This window comes from Corvus kubaryi, unplaced genomic scaffold (genome assembly GCF_017639235.1).
Source record: "Corvus kubaryi isolate FWS band 111438036 unplaced genomic scaffold, C.kubaryi_AGA036_p1.0 split1-131, whole genome shotgun sequence".
Lineage (NCBI taxonomy): Eukaryota > Metazoa > Chordata > Aves > Passeriformes > Corvidae > Corvus > Corvus kubaryi.
In genome coordinates this window covers 5,148,884-5,161,813 of record NW_024582073.1, presented here as the reverse complement: position 1 = coordinate 5,161,813, position 12,930 = coordinate 5,148,884, and the positions used below count along the sequence as shown (strand labels likewise).

At 39.6% G+C, this 12,930-nt stretch overlaps 1 protein-coding gene across 1 annotated transcript in view; it reads right to left on the bottom strand.

The window, feature by feature from the left end:
- Nucleotides 1–12,930, bottom strand: part of SCFD2 (sec1 family domain containing 2) — a 195,569-nt gene that overhangs the window by 103,475 nt on the left and 79,164 nt on the right. Inside the window, exon 5 of the mRNA XM_042053407.1 lies at nucleotides 6,125–6,374. Within this exon, the coding sequence (XP_041909341.1) occupies nucleotides 6,125–6,374 (250 nt within the window). The remainder of the gene's footprint in view (nucleotides 1–6,124; nucleotides 6,375–12,930) is intronic.

Here is a 12,930-nt window from a genome sequence, read left to right as displayed (position 1 = left end):
TTTCTCACTTTTACTCTTCTGAGTCTCTTCCCCATCCCATGGGGGAGGAGTGAATTAGTGGGGGCTGCATGGGGCTGGCAGGGGTTAAACCACAACACTTAGAAACCTTTGTTTTGGTGGGGAGCTGATGCCTATTTACGAAAGCTACTGGCAGCCAATTTCCACACACACCTGGAATCATGGATCAATTTTTAAACCTAAATCCTGTACCCACAGGAATGACATGCAGGAATGCCCCAGCAGGATCCAGCATTGCTTACACATGGAGCTTGGTTTTTTGTGCAGATGCAAATGCAGAGCTACTGAAGCATGAATGGGCAAAATGGAAGATCTTGAGAAGGCTTGAAGACGGCACAGCTCATTAAGACTTCTCTAAATATTCAAAACAAAGAACTTTTAATTTCTTGAATTATGTAATCTTTGCAAACTCAGAAAGGACAATATTTAATTTTTATTTTTCTGTATTTCCCTAAATGATCCCAAGCAACAACTTGGTTGCAGCTTTTAAAATTTTATATTGGATCAATATAGCCAGTTATAGTTCCCAACATAAACACCCACACTATATAGAAACACCAGATTAACCCTTCTCTAATTTGTCTACATGTTGCCATTAATGTGTTTCATTTTTCTCAAGTCATTACTACTTTTTCCCATCAGTTCTGCTGCAAAACTCACAGATTACTTAGAAATCAGCTAGTATGAAGGAGAGGGGGTGGGTCAGCCTTCCACTGAGCTACTGCAAACTTTATTAACTTTAGAAAACACATGTGATAAAAGCATGTAAACTTTAAAATCACTCAGAATTTACTCTTGAATTTTATGTTTGGAACAATGCTTTATTTTTTGGTATGAATAAAAACCACTATCAGAGACCTGAGCTATACCTCTACTGTGAAGCTGGGGAAGCTCTCTCCTACACAAAACAAATGGCATATTCAGTCTAAAGGGGCTACATTATAACCTCAGCCAATTTCATATATACCTACCCACCCATAATATAGCCAGGTTTGGGAAATTGTTGCTTCAAACCAGCAGTGAAGTGAAGACCACAACCAAATAATGTCTGTCCTCTGAGAGAACTGGCTGTCCCTGTCTAGGAATGCAAACGCTTATTGCAAAACCAGGATTGATTTTAGGGCTAATGATACTTAGGCCACACTGGCATTAGCATGTAACTTCATTAATATGAAACATTTCCCCCAAAAATCTTGTGCTGAGGACAAGCAGGATCAGTGGAGACATGTCTAATCCAATATGGCAATGCCTACACTCCACAGAATCTTGGAATCATGGGATCACAGAATGGTCTGAGTTGGAAGAGACCCTCTAGTTCTGCCATGGGCAAGGAATCTGCCACTGTCGCCTCTACTCTGTTCTTTTAAATTTAACCCAGATCTATGAGAAGAAGGAAGAAATAGCATCTAACCTCTGCCCCCACAACCAAAGATTCAGACATATCTCCAGACAAATAAAAGATGAGGAATTCCCAGTCCCTTGATTTATACACATATCAAAAAGGGAACAATACAGACTTCAGACAGCTTGTACTTCCCTTATGCAGGACTCCAGACATTAAAAGAACTCTGCATTTCCACTTTGCTCTTTACTTAAAGATTTCTCAGTTTGCTTTTCCCACCGTATTACATAACACACAGAATTTAGAAAAAGGAAAAGAAAGGTCCAGAAATCCATTTTGTGATTAAAAATACCAGCAGTTCCTGGCACAAAGAGCTCCTGTTACACCTGTGCTCAAGAGGATACAACTGATACAGCCCTGACAGGTGAAAGTTACTGCATATGGGCAGCACAGCCAGCTGCCTGTGCTGGGGCTGGGCTGCGGGTCCTCAGAGCACACCATGGAAGGCAGATCTGCTCTACAAAGCTCCCACAGAGACTTGCAGATGAAAAGAGAATGGCACAGCTGAAAAAATAGATTTTTTTATTGCTTTGTGGCTCTATTAGCATTTCTTTTGCAGACGTTTGCAGTTGCGCACAGCTCTACGCAGACATTTAGAAAACTAGATGAACAGACAGCGTGATAAAATAAATACGCTATTTTGCAGTGGTTTTTTTTTCCAAACAGCTGCCAAAAAGCCCCACCCCTAAAGCTCCCAAACCTAGCATTCTGGGAAAAGCATCTTTTTCCATTATGCTCTGGTCTATTCTTTTTCTCCTCCAATTTGTAACATTCTGCTGGAATCAGTGATGAAGAACATATGTTTGAGGTAAATTACACCCAGGAGAAATCTTGGAACTGTTACATTCAGTTTTATTACCCAAGGCATTAAGATAGGCTAGTATTACACTTATTATTTAACAGTTCCATCAAACAAGACACTGCTAATGTACTTTTATATTATTATGCATGCAAAAATTAGTATAATATTTCTTAAAACTCAATGGGTGATTAATGCACTGCATTTTCATTTTACTTAGCAGTTCCAGGATATTTTTTAGTGCTTCAATGAAACAAGGTGTAACATAAATGCAGAATGTTATTGTACAAATATTTGGGAAAACATATGTTCAGGTGACAGAAAGGTTGAGTATCCTAACACTCAACAGCCAGGAAATTGGAAGGGCTTGTGCTTCTTACACAATATAAGCTTGTGCAAGTGCTGCATCTTTAACGTATTCTGCAGAGGGCTATAACCTAGAGTGCCTTAGGGAAACCTAGTGTGGCCAATGGGACAATTGCTTTCTTTCCACTACTGCAAATACTAGTCCAATTTTACTAGGTAACACCAAATAGCACAAACATCCCCTGTGCACCTATGGGCTGCCTCTTTTGGGGGAGATTTGCACTAGGTCTGTGACATAGTCACATAACTGGAGATTTCCTATAGGCCTAGACTCAGGCAAGCATCAGTAAGTTTACATTTAACAAGTATAATCGGAGTAAAAGATAATTCAAATAAACCTGACTGTTGCTTTGACTGATAATTTGATCCCAAAAGACAAGTCTTCTAAAGTTTTTAAAAGGTTTTGCATTGTATTTCTCAAGTGACTCTATGGGAGCAACAAATAAAACCAAGAAAAATGTGTACTTGTCAAGACTGCACAACTTCCACGCTTTGCAGAAAAGAAGAAAGCAAAAGGCTGAGGCAGCAGTTCAGAGCCACAGCTAAGATATGGCTTTTAATTTCAATTTTAATCAACCACAGAGCCTTAGTGCAGTGTTGGGTCCAAGCTAAAAACATCAGGCACCAGGTGTATCGGGAAGCAGAGCACAAAGTCCCCTCTGTTCAAAGACACGTAATCACTAATACCTCAAAATGTAATTTAATGACTTTCTGTTTCAAGTTCCAAAATGGGTCACAAAGCTGAGAGCACCAGTCCACTTCATCAACTGCAAAGTGAGAGCCAGAGAAAGTTACTTGCTGAATATCATAAGTCTCACTTACTTTATTAGTACTTCTTCCGCATGTGAAGAGTAACTGAAGCTATATTGTTCTAGCTCTCTGTGGTGTTCAGTCCATACAGTGAATGCAGCCATGGCTCATAGAAAATACATTACACAATCATGAAATTGCTACAATGCACACAGGAGTCAAATGATGGTTACATGGGAAAATTATTTACTGGCATTTCTCAACTTTGAAGTTCTTGGATTTTCAGCCTATGTATTATTACTTCTGTGTGCTCTTTTTTACAGGCAACAGTGAGTTTTGCTATCTGTTGCTATAACTCAAGCTGTCCAATCATGGATTGCAGGATTTGAAACTTCAACCTGGAGGTGAGGAATGAGCCAGCAGGTGATGTCTCAAACCCACCCAGTAATTGGCACTGTTTTCTCTCCTGATACATCCCATTTAACAGTCTTCCTATTACTTACCTTGATGGACAGGTGAAAATAAAAGACCATGAACATTTTACTTCATTCTGATCATGACTGAATAATTCTAAGCATTATTGAAATTTATTTTAAACTAATTAACTTTTGTGGCCCTTTAAGAATAAAAAAAGGGTTTTCTTGTTTCTGACTTAAAAGTAAAATGAGGGCAGAACACTGTAGGTCTGGAACATGATCTGTCCAGACTTGTGGCTGTTGCTAACTTGCAGAGCTGTGCTGACTTTGTGAAAATATGCCAATCTGCATCTGCTAAAAGGAATAGTCAGTCTGTAGTTCATAGATGTTCTGCTGGTAGCAGAATATGTCTTGGCATTGTATCTGCGACTGTACGAAAAGGAGAAACAGGCACTGCTCTCTATTCCCTGACTTTCAGCCCTGCTACAAAGAGAGTCCTGCTGTGCCTTCGAAGGATTGTGGAAGGTCCTACAGATCTGACTTGCTTTGCCTTTAAAGTAGCAAGCAAGCTACCTAAGGTTCAGAGGGCTGCAGGCTGTAGAACACAGGCCTGGCAAAACAGAGGTCGAGAAGGAGTAGGTCTAAGGCTGGTCAAGTTTCAGGTCTTCCCAATTCAACTGTAAATACAGCAAATTGTGAATTCAGCAAATTCCACTAGTACTGACAAAGCAAATGGTTGGATAAATAAAGGCTTGAAAACCACCTATGGAGTATTCCTAGAAATTTCAGTTTATAATTTGCTGCCAAAACGAAACTTATTTCTGGTCATGACGATAGATGTTAATTTTCCTTCGCCCTCTCCCATGAATAACTCAAAATAAATATGACCAAATAAATAAGACCAAAAAATGCGGATGAACCAAAAAAGTATGCAAGCAATAAGTATGCAAAAAGTATGCAACACTATCACCTACTTGTGCAGATTGCACAGACATGGTTGTGCTAAAACAAAGATACAGAAATATAAGGATGTGAAGACTCTGGCTTTGTGTTAAGCAATTAATTTAATCACATGATAATGATGGGCTTGGTCTAAAATTACCTGTACTGGGGGGTCTCTCCTCAGCTTCTCTTTGGTACTTGACTGAAGTTTTAGAGACTTAAAATCTTCACATACTTACATTAAACACAATGAGGAGAAACTGGTAAAATTGTGATTTAAAACAGCTTTGATTATAGGAGAAAGGGAAAAATATGAAAACAGAGATTTAGTAACTACTACATCCCATCTAGAAGACACCACCAAAGTTGTCAGGGAAGCACCATTTAGTGGACAAGATGTGCAGTACATATTGAAAAACAGGAAAGCAAAAGCCTACAAGAAGCCTGGAACACTGTGGGCACTGTGGCCAGGAGTATTAAAATAACACCACAGTGCAAATATGACTGAGGGAGCCCATTCCTACCCTAAGTCTTTTAACTGTTACAGTATTTTACACTCAAAGCAACAGCAGACTGCTAAGACCACAGCTGTATTTTGAATTAGAAGTGTCCACAGGGAATAGTACCAGAATAACCAACAGCAGTATTATTCACTTCCCTTGAGACTCCCCACTTAGGCCCATTCTTGTTAGGCTTTCAATTGTAAGCTCTCAACATCTTGATTTATGTTCATATGCTCCCCACCTCAAAGATGACCTGGTCAATGACCTACTCAATACTAGCAAATACTGAGAAAACTGATAGCAGAAAGTGAGATCCCCTCTGCCATGCTAAGCCACTCCTGAGCCACAGTTCATTCATTTAAAATTAAGTTTTTAACAATTACTTTTCTCTAAAACGTGATACCAGCAACAAGAGGTAAGGGCTTTCCTATTCTATGAGTGCTTATCTAAAAAAAGGCTTAGCATGCTATTTTTAAGGGCTAATGTTCATGTTGTTTCAGCAAGAAGTTCAATGTTGGTTTTAGACACATTTCTTCTTTTATGCCAGACAAGCCAGCTCCTCATATTCACAAAGCAACTGTGGTTCACTGAACATGTTTCCAGGATTAATTTTGACTTCCCAGGGTCAACTTTGCACCAATCAATGAAAGAAATTGTGGAAAAGATTACCTTACGAAAACACACAAACTTAGCCAACCTTTAACAAAAAGAACAACTTGTAGAGCTTTCATCAGACTCAGCACTCTTCAAGGACAGCCTGTCAGCATTTGGCATATATGAACACAGGAGATGGAACAAATCTACAGGAAATCCTTGTGCTTACTCATGTACTCTCAGCACCACAGACAAGTCAAGCCATTTTTATAGACTTCTCCCAGTTCACACGTTCCCAGACATCCAATTTCTCACCACACAAGCAGAATCTTACCTGTAATTTTCTGCAACAAAGGAGGTGGTTCTGGCTCATCACAAATTGCCTTGACGAGGGCCTTCTTCACCTCTTCTTCAGCTGCATCCAGCTCTTTGCCACATTTGATTTCTCCAAACACAGAATATATGTATATCAGCAAGACAAGGAAGTCCTCACAGGTATAATCGTCTTTTGTCCTTTCGTTGTAAGACTTGATCATTGGCAATAACTGGTTCAAAACACTGGGCATTTCTGAGTCGCCGATAGTCTGAAAAACAGAAAGAAGATTGTGTCAGATTGCCTCCATAGTGCTTTTAAGTTGGGACCAGACATACTCCTGCCTGCACATCATTCAATGTTCACATTCTCAGTAGTCAGTAGATGGTGCTGTGATTTATTTGCTGCTCAGACAACGAATTTATTAGTTGTCTGCAGTTTTTTTCTTAGGGATTCATGATAGCAGCATCTTAGCACTTGAAAAGCCTACTGATTAGATCTTCTCCAAGTACCAGTATGGTGAGAGGATGAGAGCATCCATCCCTTGGTATGGATAGAAATGGTACAAAGCACAAGGTCAAACACTTGCTCTAAATTTTAGGCTTCCTCTTCGGGTCTGATTTTGTACATGAGCAGGGGATTCAAAACTCAGCTTCCATTGACTTGCTGACATCCACATTATGCAACACCAGGGATGGCATTTAGATCCATCGTGCAGGTCTCTGCCACTCAGAGAAGCCCAGTGACTAATTGTACCATCAAACTGCCATCCTCACTGCTCACAGACACCTGCAGATGAAACTTCTACATGCTAATTTTCTGCTTTGGCTTAGCTGGGAACTCAGCAGAAGGATAAGGTGAGAAGTGGGGCCACTGCAAGGCAAACAGGAAGAACACGCTGCTCTTGTATGGGGAGGGAAGTGTGGGAGAAAAGAACAGTCTTTCTCTCCTGGTGGTAACCATTGCTCAGATCCATCCAGGAGGTCTCCGGCAACACTCATACCCTGCCTCTTGTCCTGTGATCACCCAAAAGATCCCCCTGTGAAAACCTGTGGTTCAGTTCATAGTGTACAGTGATACATCAAATCTCTTGTAATTCAAAGAGTGAAGTCTGCACACATTTATTCTTGGTAGTTACTACAGTAACTTCACACAGACTAGTCATGGTAAATAGGCACCACAGCCAATAATATACCCTTTAAATTGATTCACAACAAGTAAATAAAATACAAATCAAACATCCTAGGAAGAGACACAAGTTTATATAATAGCAAAACCATGCAATAACTTTAGGAACACAGAAACTCAAAGCTTTATCTCCTGGTGTACTCCATACAAGACTTCAGGGGGTCTGGTTGTATTTTGTTTTAGTTGTTCTTTGTCAATCTCAGAAACACTAACAAGCATCTCATAAACTATCATTTTTATATCTATACTGATCCACCACAGATCTCAGCCATTAAGAAAGCATGAATTACTTAAGCACCAAAAAACTTTTTTCCAGGCTGTGCTACAAGAAACTACACTTCTGTGGACTATTGTACCCCACCCTGGTCTTGATATACAAGTTTTGCCATGGACCAATCTTTCCTGTGACTTCAGTGTGGTCAGATGTTATGTTTCCATTTGAATACATACCTTGGAGAAGAATTTTCTAACTATTCACTAAACCTAACAGTAAGTGCAACTGCAGACTTGAAGCAGTAAATTAAAAAGCTGCAGTGGTCAAAAGCATGTGAGAGCCAAGAAGGAACATTCTGAAACCCAGGAGGGGTTGGCACCCTCTGTGTTTGGGCAGGGAGAGCTAAATCACACACACAGTAAGTCCGAGCACTGCTCCATCCGGGAAGCAAATCTATGGGGTTTGGCACTGGTCAGGCATATGCTGGTAGCTGGGCCATCCTCAAGACAAGGCTATTGATTCCCAGATTTCAACTCAGCCCTGCCTCAGTTCAGTATTACCTCCTCTTCTTGGAAAGTGACACAAATTCTCATCTGGATGCCAGTACAATAAATAACAGGCCTTTCACATCCTAAGATGGAAAAAGACAAAGCTTCAAGGAATTAAGAGGTATGCGTCTATCATTAGGAAGCCGTCTGCAATGAACAAAAGCCTAATCAGTCCTAAAAGTCTAAGAAATCAAGATAAACCTACATGTGGAGTTATTCTGGAATAGATGGCAAATTTCAGTCTAAATTAATCTGAATTCAATTTTATGGAGAGGCAAGACCTATGCCAGGTATTACTGAACATCATCTACTATCTACTGGCACATCATTTATTCCCCTCCTCCACTCCCAACACACAAACTCTACTTCACTCTACCTCTAAACATCCCATAGCATGCTGCTACACCACTGAAGATGAGCATTTTCAAAAGCTGTATTTTGCATGCACAGATTATCCACAGGCATGGAGCACTGAGGATGCACAACAGTAGAGTGAACAGCTCCTGCTTGAGGATAGCTCCTGCAAGGACACAGGTACAGCATCTTTGGCAAACTTTCAAACATACATGATAAAAAAAAATCATGTCTAAACTTTCAAGGTGATTTACTGTAGGGCAGGCTAAAACTCAACAACTTCAAGTAAGAATTGCCACCTCTTATCTTCAAAGTAAAAATGAAAGAGGAAAAAAAATTAAAGAGCCGTAATAAACCATTAACTTCAGAATGCACGTAGGGTCTTTCTGGGGTATGAACTTCTCTGGAATGTTTCTCCCCTTATCTCTTGGGAAATGGCACCACAGAGGACTTCAAATGGAACTGCCAAGTTTCAGAGGCTATTTTGTCCAAACAGGCCAGTTGGACTGGACCGTGCATGAAAAGAAAGGGACTTGCAACCTCACTAGAGAGCATCACTCCACAGGGAGCTGGGAAATTTGCCTCAAACAAAATCCACTGGCAGATTGTCATTATCTGGCCACCTCTGATGATTTAGGGGCTCCCTGCACTGCCCAACAATCAATCAATTACCCTGATTGAACAGCCCTAGAACACAAGTTTTAAAAATGTAACTACCCATGACCCAAATTTCCTGCTGGTTATGTTGGCCTCAAGTTAGCCCCATTTGTCTATCATCAAGGGAGCCAATAAAAACAATAAAAACAGGTCAGTTCAGAGCTTTCCAAAGGCTGTATAAAAACATCAATGCTGCTTAATGCAGAGCCAGCTAAAAGGCCCAAGCTCTAACACTTTCTGCTCTGTTGCATTGTTTGGACATTTTAATACTCTAATCATATATTCTCTAGAATTCAGGGAGAGTTTGTGACAGATTTTTGTTGTTTTCCTTCTCTTTTCTCCAGCCTCCTTAGTAATTTATTTTTAGAACTTAAGCCATGTAATAGTTTGATGTCCCTAAGGGTAAATAAACTGATGTCACTTTGCTGATTTTTGCAAAAGAGCTGAATTCTGGCAGATGGGAGAATAGTGAAGAAAGTACAAACATATTTTTTGGGGGGCTTTAAACACTGAATATGACACTGTGCTTCAAAATCTTATTTAAAATCTTATTTATAGGATCTACAGGAATTAGGAGGAAGTGTAATAACCCAAGAAAAAAATGTTTTGCAATTTTGTGAGAGGTATTATTTTCAGTATTAAAAAACCCTGTAAGAATCTAAAGCCATATGCATCATTAGACTTATTTTACAAAATAGAAAACAGAGTGAGTTTGGGAGGAAGAGAAGAAGAGGGTCAGAGTTTACTTGAATTAACACGTGTCCCTGACAAAACTTAGAAGAGAACTGAGTACTCTAATCCCTGTGCTTCCAGCCCAGTGTCCTCAACCCATCATTAAAAATATTAAAGCAAAAATCAACTTCAACCAAGTGGAATTTATTTTCTTTTAAAATCCAGGAGGAAGAAGGAGATAAATCCTTAGAGACTACTTCACTATGTAAATATTCTAGCGGCTTTCCATTTAGGAAGCAAAACATGTTTAATTCCTTCAGAGGTTACATGAGTTAAACAGAAATTTTTGGAATGGGAATCACAGAGCTTTATACAAGTGAAGAATTTTATTGGGGAAAACCAAAACTAAAAAAACAACCCCAAAACACAGCTGCAGGTAAAACCAGCAGAAGAAACAGTGGGAACTCACAAGTCCTTGGATAATTTCCTGCCCCATGCTCCTGGACTGGCCTATTTATTAACAGCTCCTTCTCTTTCCAATGTTACCCTATTTGATTTTTCATGGTTTACCTGGGTTTGACTGTTTGTGGTTTGTGATTTTGCTACACTGCACATTAACTTCCCCACTGTCCAGACAGAGGCAAGAACATTCTAGCTGCTAAAAGAGACAATGGCACCAAAGGAGGACCTCGTGGTTATGTGCAACTGGCTCAGATCCTTTGATGGTGATAGATCTCTGCAGCAATAGTCATTTTAGTGAAAACAACAGGCGCTGCCAAGCTAAGGAGGAGTCCTTGCTGCCTGCAGTGCTCAGCTGCCCATAAATCATATGCTGCAGTTCTGCTACTCGCTGTTTTACACTGTTTGGCCATCTGAGATTTGGGGTCGATTGCACAAAATTTCCATATGGGTGGGAAGATGTCTGTACTCCCTGCAAAACAATTATTTCATGTATTTAGTATTTATTAAATGGCCTATGGGTGACTAGTGATCTGACACAATAAATCAGTTAAGTATGATCTTACCATTCAAATTATGATTTGCCATATGAAGCTCTAGAAATCCTTATAATTATTGACTTAGGCAGGTTTTGATAAAAATGTACCTCTGCTTTGTCTTCTCTTTACATATTTGCAGGGTATGATTCAAGAAAAAGCAACCCAGAACACAATAAAAAAAAAATCTTCTTCAAAGTATCCCACCCTCACCATTAGGAAACACTTCAATCTGTGTATGTCAAAATATAGAGCATCCAGTTATGAAGACAGGAAATTTTAGATAACCAAAGTCCACTGTCTATATAGTTCCTTTTGCAGGAAGTAAAGTTTTAGTCTCAAACTTATGTTTCCAGCTGGGGAGGGGCTGACAAAGCCTCTCCTCACAGTGAGAATGAGCAAACTTTGGCCTTAGGGGAAAGCAGACAAACCATTCAGTCAACTCACAGCAGATTGAGAGTGGAGGTGTAAGATGCTGGCAGTAAATGGCTGCTTCCAGTAAAAAAAAAAAGAGTAAGCCATAAAGATCAGGAGAGACATCAATTGCCTTTTGCTGGGGACCAAAACAGCTTTATGACTTGCCCCTGCCAATACCAAGAGACTGCATCTTCCTCTCTTTAACGGCACTGTCTATTCACTTGATAAACGTTACAGAAACCCACCTAGAATACGCATATAAAGAAAACAGTGGAGAACTAAACTGCTAGTGAGAGACACAGGAAACAGTAAAAGAATCTAGGACCTGTCTCCCCTGTCATTACTTTAATGATTCTTCTGTCTTTAATGAAATATCCCTACAGAGCCAAATCGATCTCCTGTCCTCTTTTCCGCATTTATCACCCACTCTGAACACTGCCCAAGGAGCTATGTTCTCAAAACTGTAGAGACAATTTTCAGGCTCTCCTTGTAGAGAGACAGTATCTTAAAATTTTACTGTAAACAAATAAATGAAAAAGAGTAAGCTTTCCAGAAGCTGTATTTAACCTGGCTCATGCTGTCAAAGATAGATTCACATTCATCCTACGTCCATGCTCTCCCAATTAGACTTCATTCTCACCTTCCACTGACCACAGCAGCCTCTTACTTCTGCACCTGCTGGAGTGTTTCTGTGACTGTGCATTAAAACAAATCATTTTAACCATACTGATTGTCTGCTTGGGTTTACAGCTTGGCCAGAGAAACACACTAGTTGTGAAGGACAAAGATTGGACTGCCTCCTTATGCAACAGTGCTGGCTTGAAGCCTAGATGAACTAGAGTTTAAGGTTGCCAACAGATAAAAGAAAATTATATAAATAATCACCTGCTCACTGGATGACTTCTTCAGTACACTGTCATATGGTCAGATGCTTAATTACTGTCTATCAGTCAACACAACAGACACCAAAACTCCTTTGATACACCTAATGAATGTCTGTCCAGGATGTTAGCAGTTACTACCAAACACAGTGACAAGTCAAAGGCAAGAAGAATTTACTGACAACATAAAACTTTTTAAAAGCACAGCATTTGTCAGCTCTTCTGGTCAGAGATAATTTTTTTAATGTGTCTTGCATAATTCCAAAAACACAACACTGACACTTAACAGCTAATATGTGATAACAACACAAGTATTTAAAACAAGCTCTTCAAGCCCTATCATTTCTAAAACCAAAACAAAAGCAAAACCCAGGACAGTTCTTTCTGCCAGTAACTCCCTAGCCTATGATCATGACCTAAGCAATTGGATTCCATCTACATCCCATAGCCAAAGTAGTATATTCCAGTATTTTTCTTTAACCTAATATGCTTAGGACATAAAATAAACTGTATTTTGGACAACATAATTAAGATTTCTTCTTAACACGTTTCTCCTGTCTTTACTGAGCACCACAGTTGCTTGACAACAATTTCCTGGTTTTAATCAGCTTACAACTTCTTCAGTTATTTTTGTTTCTTCTGCTACAACAAGCAGATTCTGTCACTATGTCAGTACTGCAAGACTTATACGTACATTTTGAGAGAATTCAAATGCCCACTGATATCTCATCTTCCACAGCACCAAAATCACCTCATCACAGTGAATTATGCTGTTGGGCAATATATCATTACATCATATGGTCCGGTTTTTCCCTCTCTCTTTGGAGATCATCTACATGTACAGCTGTGTAAAGATATTTTAATGGGTTCATGGGGGCTCAGGAGCAACACTGTACTGAAA